Here is a 21,262-nt window from a genome sequence, read left to right as displayed (position 1 = left end):
AACAGTTCACAAAAGAGCCCACAGGTCCTCTGAATATGGCCACACCTTGACAATTTATGGTCACCCACAGCCAAGCCTATTGGGTTAACAGCTACATCTGTGATGAGCATTTGAGTACATTTTTGTGGAAATCTGTTACCTATTGTGTGTCCCAGGTGCCTTCCACCTCCTGAAAGAAACACGTTTTCCCAGGTAACTGCACACCCTTTATAGGAACAGTCTTTCAATCCCTTGAGATACAATTACCTGAATTTGTATCGATACTAAGGCCACAAACAAAGCTATAACCTATGTTTTCCAAGGTGTTAACATTGTTTACCCGTGTAAAGAGCTGTCTCAGCAGATCACCTTGATGGTTTAGGTATCTGATGTCTATTCTGTGCTCTCTCCTTGATAGAAATACGAAAAGGAAGTTGACGGTGGGGCTGCCCAGGGAAACATTCCTTCTTGATACATAATATTTCCCCCAGTTCAGTTCAGTTTCCCACAGTACAGATCAGCGAGTATTTGTGCCAGAAATATTGCTACACTTTCTCCTGCTCTTTTTCTCTCTGTGTATCAGGGCTGTTATCTGCATCCTTAAAGGGCTCGTGAGTTTATCATCACAAGTTGTGTACAGTCTCACATTTAAAACTGAGACATTTCACGCCAATTTTTACAATTCACGTTAGCTGTTTATTTCTTTTTGCCTTTTATATAAAAGCCTTTATTTCATTTTTAATCTATATTGTCTCGTGACAGTTTTACAATTCACTATGAAATGTGCCACACATAAGTCGCTTTGGATCAAACATTTGCTGCATGATTAAGGTACATTAATCACAGCTGAGGCCTTGTTAAAATAACCGTAAGCCATTTCCTAATGCAGGTTCTAGCACTATGTTTTGTAGACTTTCAAACTGTTTGCCCTAATTATTAATTTTTCTGGTGTTAGGAACATTATTAGGCTATGTAACCATGCCTTCTGGACCAAGTTTCTGAACCCCAAATAGGTAGCCTGTTGCGTGTGTGTGAATACTCATCTGTCTGACTTCTAGAAATACATAACAAGCTGTTTTTGCAGTTTAGCTGAAAGTATGATCTTTATGGACTAGGGAGGAGCTCTAAAAGTTACAGGATGCTTTCATAGCTCTTTTACTCAAATAGACCAAGAAAATGTTCCTCGTTATATGATCCTTTTAAAGTGTACATATGCAACGCATCCTTCTAATGCAAGCTAAACTTAATGAAAATGTGAGCTCATAGGTGATCTGCACCCTTCCCCCCTGAATAAACACACGCCAGCCCTCCTCCATTTTTTTTGCGAGGCCTCATCTGGTAGTGTTTAGGGTTTCGGAGGTGCCGTATCCCAGGCACAGAAATTGGATCATCCTTTTGGGGTTCGGCTATAGCGGAGGCCCCCACAGCAACACTTTGTGCCTAACAACCAGCACACACATTATTTGTGTGAATTCTATGCATTATGTTTGAACACTAATAGGATGCAATGCATCGGTATGATACTTTTTACACACTTTTTGACTACTCAAAGTCAAAAAGTTTAAGTCTAAGGTAACAATGATGCATGAAAACTCCTTGATCTGAAGGTGAAACTTTGAAAAACCACTTAATCTCAAAGGGGAACGCACAGTCTTGTTTTATAAAGATCCCTAAGGCATTTGTATGGCTCATGTAGCACCACATGAACATTATTTATAAGTGTTCCCTTTCTTTCCAAGAACCTCATTCCATCCCTCTCGCTTGTGTATCTCTTCTCATCTCTCTCTCTCATTCTCTTTCTCATCACTTTATCCACCCAACACCATGTTTCACTCCCAGACCCCTCCGTTTCAACACACACACACACACACACACAAAACACTCTCTCTTTTCCTCCTGCTTTAATATCTGGCCCTTCCTGGAATCAGACACTTAAAATAAACAATTTTTCTGTACAGCACAGTAAGGCCCTCTCTCCCACCACACCGACATGCAGCAGAGCACGACCCTCAAACATTGCATCCTTGAATGTGACTTTGGAAACACACTGAATCACAGGTAATATTGTTACTTTTGCAAAATAATTAATCTCTTCAGAGCTGCAGTGTAGGAATTTCAATCCATTATGTAGAATTAATGAGCACAATGTTAAGTAGTTCCAGACAGTTTTTCACGCATCCATATATGACGACATCAGCCAAACTGGATCAATCCCATAATAACACCGAGATCCTCAAAGTAATTGCTTAGAGAATGGCATTGCATTAAAGCATTGGTTCTCAAATTCTTCCTCCTTTGATCAAATCAGAATCTTCAACCACATATAGTCACAATATAATCACAAACATAATTATATAAGCAAAAATATATACATCATATTTTGATTAATATTAATATTACTGTACAAGTTGGGAGACAAAAAGCTTAATTTTTTCTTTGTAAATTTTTAAAATTTAATTGTCAATGATTTTATTTAATTATATATATTTTATTTAATTGAAATATGAAATAATATGACAAAATGTAATTGTATATTTTTTTGTAATACCAAAAAGAACACATTGAATTGGAAAAACTCTAAACAAAACAACATAATATTGTTTTTCCAAAGTGGAAGTGTTAATAAATTTTGTTATATAGCACTTTTTATGTAATACTTATTTTAATTATTGTTTTTATTATTATTTTATATTAGTGCTGTCAAACAATTAATCACTATTAATTGCATTCAAAATAAACATTTTGTTTACATAATATATCGCGATTAATTGTTTGACAGCACTACTTTATATATAATTTTGTACAGATGCCATCCTTAAATTGGTCTTGGTCTGATTTTAAAATTACAAAGTTGGGAAAGAGAATTTATATGACATATGGCATTTTATATCTTATTTATTTATTGTCATACTGTAACTGTATTTATTAATTTCAAATTAGTTTGTTTGGTCCCACTTTATATTAGGTGGCTTTAACTACATGTACTTACATATAAATTAATCATTTGATACAATGCACTTAATGTGTACATACATGTTTTTACATTGTACTTATATTTTAAAAAATACCTGTGTGTAATAACATCTGTAATGACATTTATAATTCCACTGTTGACCCATCCCTTACACCTTAACCCACCCTTAAACCCACCCATACCACCAAACCTGTCCCTAACCTTACCCGTATCCCACCTCAATAGCAGCAGATATGGTTTGCAATACAATATGACCACAATATGTACATTGTACCTATTTTTTGATGTAAGTACATAGTAGTTAAGGCCACCTAATATAAAGTGTGACCGTTTGTTTTTAAATGAAGTGAAGATTAAAACAAGGACATCTATGGATTTTTGGATACATGTATTTATCAGTCTCAGTTATCCAAGACTTGCTGCCATCTAGTGTTCATAAATAGAACATTCACTAGAAGAGAACAAACTGTTTCCACAAACTGTTTTATGACACATTTTATTTAAAAAACAAGACAAAAGCAAAGTCATAATTCTTCTATATCCACAAAACCATCTGGACCAAATATCCCTCCCCTCTCGCAGAAAATATAAAAGCGTAAGAAAAGGAACAGTGACACTGTCGCTGTATTTATTCTGTGTATGTGAATGATGCCCCTGAGTACTAATCAAACAACATAGTTACCCATTATTTTCAGGTTTTGAAATCCGTTATTGTGGCTAAAAGGGAGCCAAATATCCAAGAGCAGGTAGAAGAGCTGGTGACAACACAGATTCAGACAGGGGTACAAATTCTAATACATTAGACAAAACCATGCAAAAACACAATACAGTGACCTCCCTCTTGCGATTCATAGTGTGCCTATATACTGTACAACACAGTTGTTGCAGACACATGCAAGAAGAACGAAGAAACATTTTATAGTTTTCTAATATCAGACAACAATTGCACATAAATAAGCATCCCAGAATGCAAAATACTCCAAGGGTCTCTATTACATTATGGCAGGTGTGTTCACTAGCATAAAATGAGCCAAAAACAATTAAATGAACAAGTGTCTAATGAAAGCTAAGGATTGACAGAACATGTAATAATGGCCAACTAATTGAACAATGCCTTAATTACTTATAAATGCAATAACAATGCAAGAACACCAAAGCTGGCATCCAAAATCTGTCTCGATTTGTTGACTGGATTTAACAGCATAATTTAAAGGTTTTTTAGCAGTACTGTACAGATAAACAGACCGTTCTCAATCAGCTCAGGGAACAACACAACATGTTACATGTGTCATTGCAGAATATGACTGGAATCCTTAAAAAAAAAAAAAAAAAAAAAAGCGTATGAAGGCAGGGATGAGTTAGCGAATTAACAGACAAAGGGATATGGCTAGAAAAACATTTTCTATTGTAGTTCCACCCAGCTCCTTCAAACACAGCAGCCCTGACAGATTATCTATTTGATCCAGATGGTTTTTCTGCTTCCCTTTGAGGTGACAGCAAAAGGAAACAGATGAAATACATGTCATACATACAAAATTAAAATTAAGATAAAAATAAAGAGCATGAAAATAAAGGTCTAGTCATTCCGACAGCCACCGGTCTGTTCCTGATACACCTCGATCACATCCTCATCTTCCATTCCCAGCTGAAAGAGAGATAAAAGAGAGTCAATTCTTTATGCACTTGTACAGCTAAATGTAGCTAAATTTTTTATCTTAAAGCAGCTGATAAATGCTGCTGTAATGCATTATCTTGTAGCAAACATAAGAGAATAGTTCACCCAAAAATTTAAAGCAAGTTAAAGTTAAGTTCTATTCATCTGAATAGATTTGGAGAAATGTAGCATTAAATCACTCGCTTACTAATGCAGTGAATGGGTGCCGTCAGAATGGGAGTTCAAATAGCTGCTAAAAACGCCATGCAGCTTTTTGGGACTTAATATTTTAATTGGTGGACTGGAGTTGTGGGAATTATTTGTGGATTATTGAGTTGTTTTTAATCTTCTCTTTGGACTCTCATTCTGACGGCACCCATTCACTGCAGAGGATCCATTAGTGAGCAAGTGATCCTAATCTGTTCAAATGAAGAAACAAACTCATCTGGAGTGAGCACATTTTCATTTTTGGGTGAACTATTTCTTTAACAATTTGAAAAAATACAAATAAAATAGTAGTATGTATGATTTGTACGACATGCAAAGTCACTCCCACTGATTAACCAGCTGTCTTTGATTGTTTAAGAACACTTGATGTGTATCCTGAAGAAGGCTTTGAAGCTGAAACACATAGATCTACCTACCTTTTTAATTATTTTAATGATTTAGCCCAGTTAATTAAAGGCTTTTTATTGTTACTACGAGTGCCTTGGAGTAATTCATCTTTTCAGTTTGATATTTATTTCTAGATATTCAACGAGCACTGTTGATTCTCCTGCACTCTTGGCTCCGGTTGTTTTGTCAAATAGTTTGTGTTTGTTTTCATTCAGTTACAGATCATAAATGAGCTACTTTTACATGCGAGTATAAAATCAGTTAATTATAATTTTTGACTTTAACATGCTTTTAGGATTATTTGATAAAAAGGAAGTTCAACATTTGTCTGAAATAGACATTTTTGTATCAATTTTGTAATAAATATAATAATAAACTAGCATTTTAGCGCCCAGATTTTACATGTGATAATATGTGATGAACCAAGTGTCAATACTATCATTAGAACTATCATTCTAGTTAGTATTATATAAGAAGAGATACATAGGCCCAACAAAATACCAAGTTGATTTTCAAATAAACCCTTTTTTTCATATCACATAGTTTTGTACATGGTGGATGGTGCATGTCACACACCTGTCTATGTTGGCATCTGCATAATTTTGGCTAGCTTCTACCTATGATTTGTGCAAAAATACCACAGAGTTTGATAGGACGCATGGCTTTGACATCAAAAACAAAAGGGAATTTTTGTTCTCTTCCCTTTACTTGTTGCAGTTTTACTCATGGAAGTGTGTACTGTACCTCTTTGGGGGTCTGGTTGTCTGCAATTCTCTGTCCCTCAAAAAGAAACCTTAGAGAGTTCATGGGTACACCCTGTATAAAATACAAACACAAACAATGTCAAAACCCGAAAACACCTCTGAGAGGCTGAACGAAATCAATAACCCGTTTCTAATATTTAAATTTATGTCGGAAAAAATAACTATTTAGCTGCAGCATATTTTCATGTCTACTGCAGTGCTCAGAATTCCTGCACATTACTACATTCCTAGTGCATTTTACATTTCAAAATGTAATACTTTTCCAAAATCATATTTTCAGACTTCTCAGTAGATTTGTTTTAAACTATACTGAACGTTTTTAATTCCAACTGTATAAATATATGCATGGTTCATTCTGACTATGTATGCTATTCTGTTGCCAAATAATTGCTGCATTATTGTAGCTAGGTACTGTAGATCATGCAAATCAACTAACTCCAAAAACATAAGTAAAATATGCAGCTTTTTAATGCTAAACGACAAGATTATATTTTATATGCTTTTACACTTTCACTGAAAACAAACATTTTTAATATAATAAATACAAATGATAAGTTACAAAATAATATTGTCACTGAATACATTCGTTCAGAAAATTGTGTTTTCAAAATAGCAGCACGATATGCTTGCTATCCACTATAATAATGTTGGCTATATTATAAATTTGATAGAAACATGCATTACCATCATTGTCACTCTATTCGAGTCCATAAAGTATTCATCCATATTGCATTCTATTACATCATATTCAGTATATAGGACAGTCTCTCACATGTTCTTCACATTCACTGATATTCTCAAATGTATACGTTTGATACATACTAAAGACTGGCTGCTGAAAATTCAGCTTTAAAATGAAAGGAGTAAGTTAAATTTCAAAATATATTAAAATAGAAAACAACTTGTTTTAAAAATCCTACCGACCCCAAACGTTTGAACAGTATTGTATTGTACATAGATTTTTTTAAAGTCCCTGATCAAGAACAAATCTGAGCAAATATGTGCTAGTGATGACTTACCTGTCTCTGACTGTAGGATTCCTTCAGCTTCTTTAAATGTGTCGTCATCTTCACTTTGAAGTGAATTTCACTGTTGTCCTACAAAAGGGAGTTATTAAATCATACATTTTGTCAGAATCACCAAATTGTGATCTGATCACCATGGACTAGAAAACCTGTCCTATCTATTTACCTGACCAATCACTTTCAGTTTAATATATTCTCCATCTTTCTTCTCGCCTCCATCACTTGAGGGCTTGGTCTCCTGGTAAAACAAAACGAGAGCCATTAGATTCTGTATGATTGTTGTTTTGTTTCTTGTGCAAGGCAATAACTGTAAAACTTATTCTGGGAGTGGATTCAGTAAAATATTTCTAGGATAAATTACATTATAAAATAGATCTGATTTGATTTTTTTTACAGCCTGATGCAGTTTGTTTGCTCAGTATTGTATTGTCATCTTCAGTCTATAGTGAGCTGTGTTTGGGAGCTCTGACTATAAACATACAACCGGGTACAACTACAGTAAAGAATCGCGGACTGATGAAAACAGAAATCAACATGACCAAAATGTTAAAATTTGACCTAGTTATATTATCTAAAATGAATGCAGAAATAGTGGCTCAGATGTGCAGCATGGTGCATCAGCTCAAGCTAATCTGAACTTTGCTTTCAGCGCCCAGAGCTGCTAACTAGCACCTAGGCTAAGTGAAAGATTTGAGACAGAAATTCGCCTATTTTACAAGTTTATAAACACAGTAAACGGGACTAATGTACAAAACCCCGGAACCAATGTCAATATAAGGTTTAAAACACTACAGCGTGACTTTCCCATCCACACAGTCAGTTAGCCATGAAAACTCAGACAGGCTAAAAGATGGGCCCTCTTATTTTCATTTTCTACAAGTCCGTCTTTCTCCTTTCCTCTCACAAACAAGTTCGATTCTATAAAACAGGTTTAAACTCACCGTGTCCGACATGATATTCCGCAATGTACAGCCCTTCTTAAAATCACGATCGCTTGATTTAAATAACGAACTGTAATGTCCAGTAAAGTGAGGTTTTGCTACCAGCAGACTCACAACACAGCGCCGTTGGCGTCATTGGAAAAAGGGCGGGACTTCCCATGACGTTAAGTCGTTGACCCAATGATGTTTTTCTCACCGCGTTCTTTCTGATTGGTTCCATTCGCTTTCGATGAGGATATTGTTGGATACTTCGGTGAAACGTGGGGAGGCATGTACTGTGCCAAAGCCACGAGATGTTATCTCTGTTTACCGTATTTTTACGAAAGATTCACTATTCTAAAAGACTCATCTATTTTTAAGTTGGACTGTGAATACTCAAATTTAAACCAAAATAATTAATATACATTATAAACACACAGAGCGGATAATCTGTACATTAACAGTTAGGAGTTGGTTATTTAAGTGAAAAGTCTGTACATGCGGTCTGGTAAATTACAACGAAAAACACCACGATAGTGCACATGCGCACATTTCATAGGTAGTACTGCGCATGCGCATACTGTCCCCATGTGCGCCTCGTGGAAAGCGACTCCTTGTAGCGGAAGGCTCTCAATGTGGGGAGCGCGGCAGTGAACTTTTTAGAGCAAGAAAAATAATCAAAATGTTAGTGTTATTTGAAACTGCCGCTGGCTATGCCATTTTCAAGGTAAGCGTATTTGTTATGTTGTAAAGAGTGGTATATTTTGCAGCGGTATTCATAGATTTGGGTTTACTATTAGCTAGCCAGCATAGTTAGCGGTGCTATCTGACCAAAGACTTTCAGAAACTCGCGTGTTAAACCGTGTTAAAAGTATTTTCGTGAATATACGTACTGATTTTTTTTGTAAATGCGTACTAAATTAAATTTTAAAGTAAGGTCAGTGAGTTTTGGGCCAGCGTGTGTTATGTGGCCTGCTCCCCAGCACAGCCACGTTGTGTCTTTGAGGCTGCTTATGAGAGCTCTTCACTGTCTGTTCTTCGCGTTAGGACGATTTTGAAATCCATCAGTCGTGGACAATGTCGTTTAGTTGTTGCACGAAATGTGATATAGCCGAGAAATGCTGTTTTACGTTGGTACGCAGCTATTAAAGAAGCTCTTTACAATTTAAAGCGGCTGGTCACTAACGTTACTGGTGCGAGGGTCCACATGGTCGCTCATGTCGAGCACTGTATGGTTTGAGTTTAGGCATCTTAAAATTACAGATAGATGGATTGTGACAGTACACTTTAATCATCAGCTTTTTATTATGTGCAGGTCTTGGATGAACAGAAACTCCAGCAGGTGGACAGCCTGTGGAAGGAGTTTGAAACGCCAGAAAAAGCCAACAAAGTGTGAGTTGTACCTTTGTGAATGTAATTTTCGTACTGTGTTTTAAGAAATGGCCATAATAATAAAGCATTCTGTTTATGGTAGATATACACATCTTCACCTTTCACGCTTTCATGGGAAACTTGGAAATATCAGAGAACCTTAAATGCTATTTTACATGACTAGAAAAGTCATTGTTAACAAGTCAATTTCTGTAGTGAAATGTTTTTTTTGTATTAGTTAAGATATATTTTCTTGGACATGCATGTTATTTTAACCCCCGGTTTCACAGAAAAGGCTTAAGCCTAGTCCTAATCCTTACTTGGTACTCAAACATCTGGGAATCTCACAGCATTTATCTGGTTGAAATGTGTGGGAAAACTAAATTATTATTTATTTTTTTAAATCTTGGTAATCTGTCACTGTGTCATAATCTCTGAATATTTCATTTGTGCATTATCAGTAACACCCTATGTGTATTTTTTTCCAGTGTAAAACTGAAGCACTTTGAGAAGTTTCAGGACACAACAGAAGCTCTTGCAGGTAACTATGCTGAATTGAAACATCAGGACCTTTAGTGCTTTATTTATAGATGCAAAGCATCTTGACTGTCCTTCAGCTGTGTGTCTATGATGTATCTGTATTTCTGACTCATGCATGAGGCCACCAAACAGTAATTCGTCACTACCACTGAGACCACAGATTTCACTTAATTCATGTGTTTCTAAATATTAGATTCAAATGTAAGACAACATTAATATTAAAAAGCACACTCATTCAAAATTATTTTTCTTTTGCCTGTCGATATCAGCGGCCACAGCGATGGTGGAGGGGAAATTGGGGAAAAGTCTGAAAAAAGTTCTCAAGAAAGTTGTGGCCAAAGAGGCTCACGAACAGCTGGCCATCACTGATGCAAAACTAGGAGGTGTCATTAAGGTAAATGTTGGGGAAAATCTAAGTACAGACGAGTGCAGTTTGCTATATGCATTCCATGTGTAATTGTGTTAAAGATAATAGCTCTATGAAACACTACAAGCTGTGATGATGATGACCTTTGCGTCATGTTGCTGAAAATTCATGAGGCTTTTTTGTCACTACCTCATCTGAGCTTGTGTTTACTCCTGGACGTATCGTTTGATAGTGGTAGAGTTATGGTTAAACATCAGGGCTGGTAACTATAAGGCTATCACTAGTTCTATGCTGTTTGTGCACTGGAAGTCCCTGCTGAGACTCTTTTTCGCCCCTTGCAGGAGAAGCTGAACCTGAGCTGTGTGCACAGCCCTGCTGTGGCTGAGCTCATGAGAGGCATCAGAAACCAGATGCAGGGGCTTATCACAGGTCTTTCTGCCCGAGAGATCAGTGCCATGTCTCTAGGTTTGGCCCACAGGTTAGTTTACAGTTAAAAATCAACACAAATCTCAATTTGTTTTCTCACGTCAATGATTATTTTTTGCTGACCGATTTCTTTGAGGATACTAATCAGCATTCGTCACTACCACTGAGACTCTCTGAGCAGATATTCATGTTAATCTCAACACATGGTTTTGCACAGCGATTGACTGGTTTTTCCTATTTCCTCTCAGTCTTTCACGGTACAAGCTAAAGTTCAGCCCAGACAAGGTGGACACCATGATCGTTCAAGCCATTTGTAAGAATATGTTTATTTATTTGTACATACTTGAGCCCATATGTATATGGGAAGTGGCTTAAACAGCTGTTTTCTCGTACTCTTCCGCCCACCTGCAGCTCTGCTGGATGATCTGGATAAAGAGCTTAATAACTACATCATGCGCTGCAGGGAATGGTACGGTTGGCACTTCCCAGAGCTTGGCAAGATCATCACAGATAACCTGGCGTACTGCAAGAGTGTCCGCAAGATTGGTTAGTACATAAGATGTCTAGATCAGATCTGTTTGATGGTTTTCCTTTTTGTTGGAAAGAAAAACTTTATTTTAATTTTCCACACAAACAGTAAAGTATAAAAGTCACAGATTAAATGGAAAACAAACCTAGAAATATGTTAGATCAACCAAATCAAACTTTACTCAGATCATCCAAGACATAGATGAGTTTGTTTCTTCATCAGAACAGATATGGAGAAAGATATTAATTTTTTGCTGAACCATTCCCTTGAAACAATAATGTTAAATAATAAAGAAGTTACAATTTAGGGTTTGTTTTTAATACATTGAATTGTGGGAGGAATATTTGAATTCAATACAAATAACATGAATATTTCAAATGTAACGTTGAACTGTTTTTTCTTGTTTCGAATATTTAGGTGATCGCACAAATGTGGCATCATTGGATTTGTCTGACATTCTACCAGAAGAGATTGAGGCAGAGGTTAAACTAGCTGCAGAGATCTCCATGGGAACAGAGGTGTCTGAGGAGGACATTGCCAACATCATGCACCTGTGTGACCAGGTGTGTTGAACGTAAAAATTAAGTTTAGTGTATGTATTTCAGCTTTTGGTTTACATGATCAGCTCTATTGCTAATTGGAAAGGAATTCTTATTATTTAAGGAAAGGCATCACCTCTAGTGTATTTGTTTTTTATCTCCTTAATGTCTAGGTGATCGAAATAACAGAGTATCGCTCACAGCTGTATGATTATCTGAAGAATCGTATGATGGCGATTGCACCCAACCTGACAGTCATGGTGGGAGAATTGGTGGGAGCCCGTCTCATTTCACATGCAGGTGAGCATGTTTTGGGAAAAGAAAAAAAGAATACAATTGTGATTGGAAATGTTAATTAACTTGCGATTAAACATGAAAAAACTTGTTTGTCTCATCAGGATCTCTGCTGAACTTGGCCAAGCACCCTGCATCCACCGTTCAGATTCTCGGGGCAGAGAAAGCTCTGTTCCGTGCTCTGAAAACCCGTCGGGATACACCCAAATATGGTCTCATCTATCATGCCTCTCTGGTGGGGCAAACCACAGCTAAGAATAAGGGTAAAATCTCCAGAATGCTGGCTGCCAAAACGGCCCTTGCCATCCGTTACGATGCCCTGGGAGAAGATACCAATGCAGAGATGGGAGTAGAAAACAGAGCCAAGCTGGAAGCACGATTACGCTACCTGGAGGAGAAAGGGGTTAGTTGATATAGTATACAATTTATTTTTGATTATGTCGCAAGCAGTGATGAAGATGGCTTCATGTCACAGTCCTGAAAATACAGTGTGGGTCATTAAGTCACTATCTCTTCTGAGCTTGATTTGTTGGCTCTTTATATGCAGTTGTTGTATACAGCACTTCTTTCATAGGAAAGCATACCAAAGCAACACTGAGTGTCTGTATTTGCAGTCAGAATGATAAACCCTTGATAAATACTTTTGTTTATCTGTCTTAGATCAGACGAATTAGTGGTTCGGGCAAAGCTCTGGCAAGGGCTGATAAATATCAACACAAGAGGTGAGTGTTTCTTCATCCATGTCGTTTAGATCATACTTCACAATAACACTTTTGACACACTACTGATATAATTTTTATTTTTACTTTAAGAAATGAACTTTTATTCAGCAAGGGTGCATTAAATTATTCAAAAAAACATTTATGGTGTTACAAAATATTTTTTCTTCCGTTCCGTTTAACTTGTAGTAATATTTTAGAATATTGCTGTTCTTACTGAATTTTTTACAAAAAATAATTTTTTCAAACACAATTAAAACATTTCATGAAGCATAAAAACATGCCAAGGATTTATGTAAGCTTATCACAATTAAAATAAGTAATTTTACTAAGAAATTAAGTAAATGTAAAAGTTCTGTTTTTTTGTTTTTTTTCGCAATTTTGTTAAACCATTTCAGCAAGTGCCCTAAAATACTCTGCTTAATGTTTGTGGCCAAGTTTGCACACTTTTGGCCCCTACAGAGGGTGTGTTTTTTTTTTTTTCAGAAGTTCTTTTTATATTTTTATAAGTGTTAAATATTATAATTATAAATTATGCTATTTATTGACTTTCCGCCTGTAAGATCTGTAACTGATACAGGAAGACTTCATTGCAATTATTTCAATAACATTTAATCACTAGCCAAACCTGAATTGGGACAGCCTTAGATTTACATCCATTCTTTTACTTCCTGCCAGTGATGTAAAGGTATACGACCCATCTGGTGACTCAACACTCCCCACCGTCTCAAAGAAGAGGAAGATTGAAGAGGTAGAGGAGGGTGAGGAGGAAGAGAAGCCGGTGGAGGCTAAAGCGAAGAAAGTAAAGAGGGAAGCCCCCACAGAAGGTAAACATCCATACAGCATTCTGCTGAGACTTGACCGGTGTTGCAGACACGTTAAATGCAGATGAACATTAAATAAATATTAATCACAGGAGAAGCAGAGACACCAAAGAAGAAAAAGAAAAAGGAGAAGAAGAAAGCGGAGGAGGAATACAAACCAGAAGAGGAGGAGATGGCCGTTAGCCCAGCAGAGGAGGTGAGGGGTGGAAAGATAAATGAATCTCTGGTTGATGGTGCATTTAATTCTGAGAGTCATTAATATGCTGATGTGGAATCATTCTTTAAGTTCAGTTTATCTAGGGACCAGATTTTACGTTGAAGCTTTTACATGATGTGTGTTAAGTACATCTTGCAGTTTCTAAATGTTACTATTTATGCTTTATAGACGACAAAAAAGAAAAAGAAGGAAAAGAAACGAGCAGCTGAGGAGGAGCCGAAGGAAGAAGAGGAAGAAGAGCCAGTCAGTCCAGTAGAAGAGGTGAGGACCATGATGCCAAACGTGTTTATATCATATTTTTATTTTATAAAACCTAAAACACCATTTTGTTTTTTTTTTTTATACAGACAACAGAAAAGAAGAAAAAGAAGAAAAGGGTTAAAGAGGAGGATGACTAGATGAATTGGATTCTTTTCCGTGAACTTTGTTGTATATAAAAATGACATTTCTATAGTTTTTGGACATCATATGATGGTCACTTCCCCTTTTTCTGTGTCCGGCCCAGCTCACAATAAACATTTCCAGTGGACTGTTGTTATTCGGTTAAAAGAAACATTTTAATTATAGGACATTTTCTCTCCATATTGCTTGATTGCAAGAGAAAAGTCCATAAGATTTATATATTTTAATGCTCCTGTGTGTTGAGTTGTACTGGATCATACAGTTCAGTTAGTCTTTTATAAGTGAATGGTTTTAGATTAAAGTGACGATGGGGTCCCATTATAAAAGAAATATCTGAGGAGTACTTTTTGTGATGTAAAACTGGGTCATTTGTGTCTCGGGATTATTAAATACTGCATGTTTCTAGTATGTTGGCTCATTGACTTCTTTTGTTTTGTGTTTTTTCATGGTTAATGCATTATACAAAGTGTGCCATTGATTTGTAGTTTAGTAAGATAGTGGTCATTGAACTTCAGTCGTGGTGCTGCTTGCACAAATCTGCAACACTTGACCTTTTTTAATTAAAAGCTTTGAGATTCAAATCCAAAGCACTTTGTTCCAGATGACCTCAATCTCAAAGAGGAAATAAGATGCTGCTTACAAATGTAACCGAGATTAAACTCTGGACCGTGAGGAAATTTAGCCAAGTCTCAGGATGGAGTACTTTGTGTGTGTTTTACATTCCTCTCTGGTTCCTCCTCTATCCTTGTTCCAGTAAGATCAGGCCAAGTCAAGAAAACTGGCCAAAATACAGCATAAATTTAGCCAGCCATCAGCATGTACTAGGTCTAATGAGCAGGAGATAGAGCAGCTATTTTGATTATCTCTCTTAACATGAGAGGAAGTGACAGAATCTGGATATCTCTGAGCCAAGATACAGTAAATCACAGTTCTTAAGGAGAAAGCAGCTCTGTTTTATCGTGTAGGCAAGAAAGCATAGAACTTGATTATCAGTTTGCACTCAAGCATGAAATGTTTACGCAAAAATGTTACGCCACATTCAGTTTGTTTTTCACCAGGAAGTGCAATGGCTGAAGTTATATTGGAAAAGAGCCAGCGTTAATTTAAACGAGTATTTTCTGGTGGTCTTCGACATCTATGCTTTAAAATCATATATTGGTTCAGCAAAGAAACTTATGAATTGGGTGTTAACAATCTATATCAGTGATTCTCAGCCTTTTGGACTCCAAGGCCACCTCATTGTCCACAATATTTAAAAACTCCATGACTTTTCCAGTTGATAATGATTTCCTGGATTAGGGTTATGCAGGAAAATATTTTTTGCCTTAACTAGAAAATAGAATTAAGATATAATATAGTATATTGGCATTAAAAATGTTTTGTTTGTTATAAAAAATGTCGGTGGAATTACAAGAGTTTATTCATTTACATGACTTTCACATCTAGTAACCAAACCCTTTAAATAAAAATGGGGTGTATTAAAATAGGAAACAGGAAATTTTTTCGTTTTTGTCTTTAAGTCATCTTAAGGCTCACAAATGTGCACTAGCACCTTATTGAGAACCACTGATTTATATAGTTATTTAGGTATTAAAAGAGGTTCTTGATGTTTCATTATAAATGAGAGAATTTGTACATAGACAATTTAAAAAAAGTCATTTAGAATGCTTTTTATATAATAGGTGCTAATATTGTGTCAGGCTGACACTTGGAGCCTTTATTTTGGAAGGGCTGACATGTTTATCCCATAGATCCCAGAATTTCCTCGATTAATAACAGTATTCAGCATTAAAAGCAGATTCATTCATCTTCAGCTTAATGTTACGTGGTGAGAGCGCTCCTTAAATGGTGAGAATGAGTTGTGGTGGCAGCAGCAAACGTCTGCCCTCGTTCTCTGGCTCCGTAACCCTTGCCTTAGTAGCGCAGTTCTCTCTGGTCCATTTTGGCTATTAACATGAGAAAAAGGTTTTATCAGGAACTTAGATTTATGGACTTAGCCTTGACCATTTCATATGGATGGGAGCCAATGTTTTGCAAAGCTCTGGAGCTCTGCATATGAATAACCGAGGATGGTCGTGTTGCTCACCACACAAACACAACACACGTTTAGCTACATTTATGGTGGTTGACATGTTTGAACCGGTGTCTTTCTAGAAAGGGCATTTATTTTGTAAAATACCTGATGCAAGTAGCAAAGTATATTCTAGATATCAAGTGCTGAGAAATAAGTTCCTTAGAAATTCCGTGGTCATTTATATCCATGTGATTGTTAAGTCAGGCTTTGGTTTTGTTAGATGACAACGATGATGACCTTTGACCTTTAGTAATCACTCTACTTGTCTTGATAGATGTCATTGTGTTTATTTATAACAACATAAATTCAACATGACTGATGAAAGTGGTGAATATCTTCTACAGCAATGAATGTCTCTCAAAACACATTATTTTGATTAAAAAAAAAAAATCATTTAATTCTTGTACTAAAACATGATGTGTTTCTCATTTGGGATTGAACTACTCATGCATGGGTTAAACAGTGTTAAAGATGGTCCTAAATGAATTTCAAGCATTAGACCCAAATGTTTTTAAAGTAATGAGAAACATAATTTCAGTCAAGTGTGAGAATGTGTGCGTTGTAAGAATTAAGACCATGTCACTCATTTTCATGCTCAGCAGAAAAAGAAGGTAAAGTATCTTACATGTTGAATGCTAATATGGCACCAAATATGGCAGTACATCCTCATTCGTAAAGTAAAGGTTTTGTGTTTCAAGGGAAATTATTCTGGGATTTGTTTTTATTGCTTCTAATAATTTTGAAAGATTTGGGATTTGTGCAGTTAAATAAATAAGAAAAGCTGTGTTTTTTGTGTAGCTCTGCTAAGCTACCCATGATTGAGAGGACATGGGGGTTCTCCACTCATGTGTGGTTGCCAAGTGTTCCCTATAACAATCCTCCCTTCCCACTAATCAAGACATTCATTTTATTACTATCAAGTGCAAAACATGCATATTAAACCCAAACACTCAAGATACAGACAGCAGAGATAAAGTGACCTGTTAAATTAGTTATGCTCTAAAAGAACATGAAGGAATATTCTAGATTAAAAGTTAGTTCTACAACTAGAAAGCATATATGTGGGTCAAAATCCAAATATACCATGACCTAAATTATCATGTTTTTTACATGCATATTCTCTGGAAATATTTTTTTGTACTTATATAATTTCTCATTTTCTTTTTCTTAAACCTTTTTTTTTTTTTAAATAAACAATTATTTTACTTCATTAAGGAATTTCTGGAATGCAAATGAATAGACCACTTAATGTGTGTGTGTGTGTGTGTGTGTGTGTGTGCGTGCGCGCGCGTTTTTGTGACACATGAGGACATAAATTAGTATAATGACACAGGTATGACATAGGTATTACAAGGTGAAGGTGACTTATGAGGACATTGCCCCATGCCCCCACTTTTTCAAATGCTTATAAATCATACAGAGTGAGTTTTTTGGGGGTAAAGCAGAAAAGGCCTCTCCTGTGAGGGCTAAGTTTAGGTGTAGGGCTGGTATAGGGCAATAGCACATACAGTTTGTACAGTATAAAAATTATTACGCCTATGGGATGTCCCCACTTTTCACAAAAACAAACATGCGTGTGTGTGTGTGTGTGTGTGTGTATGTGTGTGTATATATATATATATATATATATATATATATATATATATATATAAATGTGACCCTGGACCACAAAACCAGTCTTAAGCCGCTGGGGTACATTTGTAGCAATAGCCAATAATACATTGTATGGGTCAAAATTATCTATTTTTCTTTTATGCCAAAAATCGTTAGGATATTAAGTAAAGATCATGTGAAGATATTTAGTGAATTTCCTACCGTAAATGTATCTCAACTTCATTTTTGATCAGAAATATGCATAACTAAGAACTTCATTTGGATTTTCTCAATATTTTGATATTTTTGCTCCCTCAGATTCCAGTTATGACACTTATATACTAATTGACACTTATCACTGGTTTTGTGGTCCAGGATCACATGTGTTATGTGTTTTTGACCCACATATGCATTTTGTGGTTCAATAATACAGGTAAATATCTATATATAATGTGGCATAATGTCTGTTACCAATGTCTGTGGAAACATCTAGTATTTGTGTGGTCAAGACAACTAAAAAATAGATTGTATTTACAAAAAGTACTCAGATGCATCAGTGTTTTCTAACAGTTGGTGAGTATCTCAATATCTTCTCAGTCCTTTAGTCTGCTTTCACCGGGGCACGATGCCTCCTGATTGATCTGCGCTCCTGTCAGTCGCTCTCCTATGTTCCCACAGTACAGAAGCGAACGCATGGGCCATTTCTGTTAAAGAAGACACAAGTCCATCACATTGATCTTTCACCATGTAAATATTCAAGATACTGAATCCTTAAAAAAACTTTAAAGAGATATAGCACTATATATCCATTACATTTTATTTCTGACAGTGTTCTCCATTGCATACTGGCCTAATATTAATCAACTTTCACCTTCACAGGATGCAGGTACTCTGCTCTCTGCAGGATGGTATGGTCCCCCAACATCCCATCCTGGTCCAGGGTTTCGGTCAGGTGGGCGATATAGTTGGTGGCTAGGACCAGGACGTCCAGTTTGGAGAGTTTTGTGTCTGGAGGGACGGAGGGTAAAGCAGCCTGCAGGCTGTGGAAGGCTTGTCTAAGGTTCCGAACACGACTCCTCTCTCTCGCTGCATTCTCAGGAGAGTTTTGGGTCTTACATGCCCTGGATGGAGTTATCGGTCCAGACCTTACCTAACACGATAAGAAAAGAATGAGGGAAAACTTTTTAACATGTTGTGGGTTCCACTTAGGCATCTTCAATTACTAGTTGTATCAAACTGCTAGTTAGTTATATCACTGCACTGTAAAAAAAAAAAAAAAGTTCCAAAAAGTAATTTTTTTAGTCAACTTGAAATTTTAAGTTACTCAATGTTAATTTAAGGGACAACTGGAATATTTTAGTTGAATAAACTAAAAATTTCAAGTCAGCGCAGTAACAAATTATTTTCAGTTGAAACAACATTTTTTTTATAGTGTAGTTATATCAAGAAAGTACATGTAATTACAGTGTAATTACCCAAGAAAGTATACTGGCAGTATAACGTAACTACATGGTTAGGGTATAGGTTCAGGGTTAGTACCTTGTTATTACCCAGTGATTGTAATAGCTAATAAGTACATATGTGGAAAAGGACTGTAAAATGAAGTGCTATCCAAAAAGATTAATTGTTAGGTACAATGTATTGTGCTCATGTGGGACTGCAAAACACTTTTGCTGCTACTGAGGTGGAATATGGGTAGGTTAGGGACATATTTAGTGGTATGGGTAAGTCAACAGTGCAATTACAGATGTATTTACTTTAATTAAAGCCATAATTATGTGCATGTGTTTTTAAAACATAAGTACAATGTAATTACCTTTATCTACACAATAATTGCATTATACGGTTACACTTTATTTTAAGGTGTCCTTGTTACAATGTAATTATACATTTAAGTATTGAGTATATGGTTAGGTGTTAGGATTAGGGTTACTTGCATGTAATCATTTGTTATTATAATAGTAAGAACATGTAATGTGTAACAAGGACACCTTCAAATTCTCGTGAACGCGTCTCATTACTCTTTATAACCAAACATTTAAAATCCCTTTGTGCGCAAACCACTTCTTCCTTCACTCACCCACTTCTTTGGCTCTCGATGTGTTGCCTGTTTCACGCATGGTTGTGTCCATCTCTGCGTCCGCACCCTCTTTCCTCCCATCTCCCTCCTCTCCTGTGCCACATCCTCTTCCAGCGCTCGCTCTGCCATGAGAACCACCGGCGAGACCACCGAACCAGTGTGTAAATGACAGCATGTGAGCGTCTCCTTCAAAATGCTTGAAGGGGTTTGGCCCTCTCCTCCACCCAAAGGCCCAATGTCCACCCCGCTCGGCTCCATCCCCTCCCTCTGACTTATCTGGTGAGGTAATGTAGGGATCTTCAAGCGATACGTTATCTCTCGCCCTGCCTCCCACGGGTGCTCACTGCCAAGGGAGCGGACTCAGGAGAGTTGCATGGTGTCCCCAGGCAGGTCGGCAACAGCGGAGGGTCTTGGGAAATGCGGAGAGGCCTCTTGCAGCTGTGGACCCACAGCAGACGCAACCTTGACCCCTCGGCCTGCTGGGACGACGTGACCTAAACAATGCAAAGTTACTATGTCGGCTGTCAGCTTGATGGGTGTTGATCAGACTGCTTGGGACATGTTTGTCAAGGATCTCTGGATAAAGAGATGTGATGTTGTTTTGCGAAAACATGAAATATTGCTGTACATTGGGAACTGTGATGTATACAAGAACACAACAACAGCAATTAGAAGGACGTGGCTATGTAAAAAAAAGTAAGTTTGATATGCTTAACACATCTGCTGTTTAACTGCTACTGGCTGATAAAACATCGCATATTTGAGGAGAAAACAGGAAAATAGAACAAAGTTCCTCTGCACTTGCACAACTTATTGAACTATGCATTCAGAGTTTCTAGTGACAGAAGTTTAAAAAAAGTCTAGTCTAATATTAAAAATACTAGCTACTGATCTCAAGATATATACATATATTTTCAAATATATACCACACATTTTGGTTTGAAGTTATTTTCTTCCTTAGAGAAAATAACAATATAATTAAATATGAAAAAATTGTCAACATATATAAGAGCATGAGGGCAATCACAAAACCTGGCAGAGCATGCCTGGGTCACATTTCACCCCAAAATGAAACAAAATTATATTTTTATAATTTTGTGTTTATTTTAGGACCATATATGAATATATACAATCCTGGGCAAAAAAAAAAAAAAGCCAAAGCCAAAATGGCTAAACACTTAGCTTTTAATTACTTTAATCACAATTAACTGGTAAGGAAGTTAAGCAAATGCACTCTTAAATAGCCATTGCTGTCTGAAAACAAAACAAAACATCACCATGAGTTTTTTGTTGTTGTTGTTTTTTTGACAGAATATGGGAAGTTTGATTCAGAGTGGTTCAGCAGAATTGTGTGGA

The 21,262-nt window shown here is 36.5% G+C and overlaps 3 protein-coding genes across 3 annotated transcripts; 1 reads left to right on the top strand and 2 right to left on the bottom strand.

Moving 5' to 3' along the window:
• Positions 1-3,430: 3,430 nt before the first annotated feature.
• Positions 3,431-8,469, bottom strand: LOC306844616 (small ubiquitin-related modifier 1). The gene is made up of 5 exons (XM_079376876.1): positions 7,953-8,469; positions 7,178-7,249; positions 7,006-7,083; positions 5,967-6,038; positions 3,431-4,598 (listed from the first exon to the last, which is right to left on the bottom strand). The coding sequence occupies exons 1-5, from the start codon at positions 7,962-7,964 to the stop codon at positions 4,530-4,532; spliced, it is 303 nt and encodes a 100-aa protein (XP_079233002.1). The 5' UTR covers positions 7,965-8,469; the 3' UTR covers positions 3,431-4,529.
• LOC306844615 (nucleolar protein 58-like) lies at positions 8,171-14,567 on the top strand. The gene is made up of 15 exons (XM_079376875.1): positions 8,171-8,658; positions 9,247-9,323; positions 9,791-9,843; positions 10,112-10,236; positions 10,551-10,687; positions 10,884-10,948; positions 11,047-11,181; positions 11,582-11,727; positions 11,877-12,003; positions 12,102-12,400; positions 12,658-12,719; positions 13,395-13,543; positions 13,633-13,736; positions 13,926-14,018; positions 14,105-14,567. Exons 1-15 carry the CDS (start codon positions 8,503-8,505, stop codon positions 14,153-14,155), a joined length of 1,779 nt encoding a protein of 592 aa, XP_079233001.1. The 5' UTR covers positions 8,171-8,502; the 3' UTR covers positions 14,156-14,567.
• A 3,831-nt stretch (positions 14,568-18,398) lies between these two features.
• LOC306844777 (transcription factor 23-like) lies at positions 18,399-20,164 on the bottom strand (the record flags this gene model as incomplete). The annotated part of the gene is made up of 3 exons (XM_079377156.1): positions 18,399-18,530; positions 18,698-18,976; positions 19,907-20,164. 3 exons carry the CDS (start codon positions 20,162-20,164, stop codon positions 18,420-18,422), a joined length of 648 nt encoding a protein of 215 aa, XP_079233282.1. The 3' UTR covers positions 18,399-18,419.
• Positions 20,165-21,262: the final 1,098 nt, after the last annotated feature.

Source organism: Barbus barbus (genome assembly GCF_936440315.1).
Source record: "Barbus barbus genome assembly, chromosome: 25".
In the NCBI taxonomy this organism is placed as follows: domain Eukaryota; kingdom Metazoa; phylum Chordata; class Actinopteri; order Cypriniformes; family Cyprinidae; genus Barbus; species Barbus barbus.
Note: the sequence above shows the minus strand (reverse complement) of the source record. Positions and strands in the feature narration are given on the sequence as shown.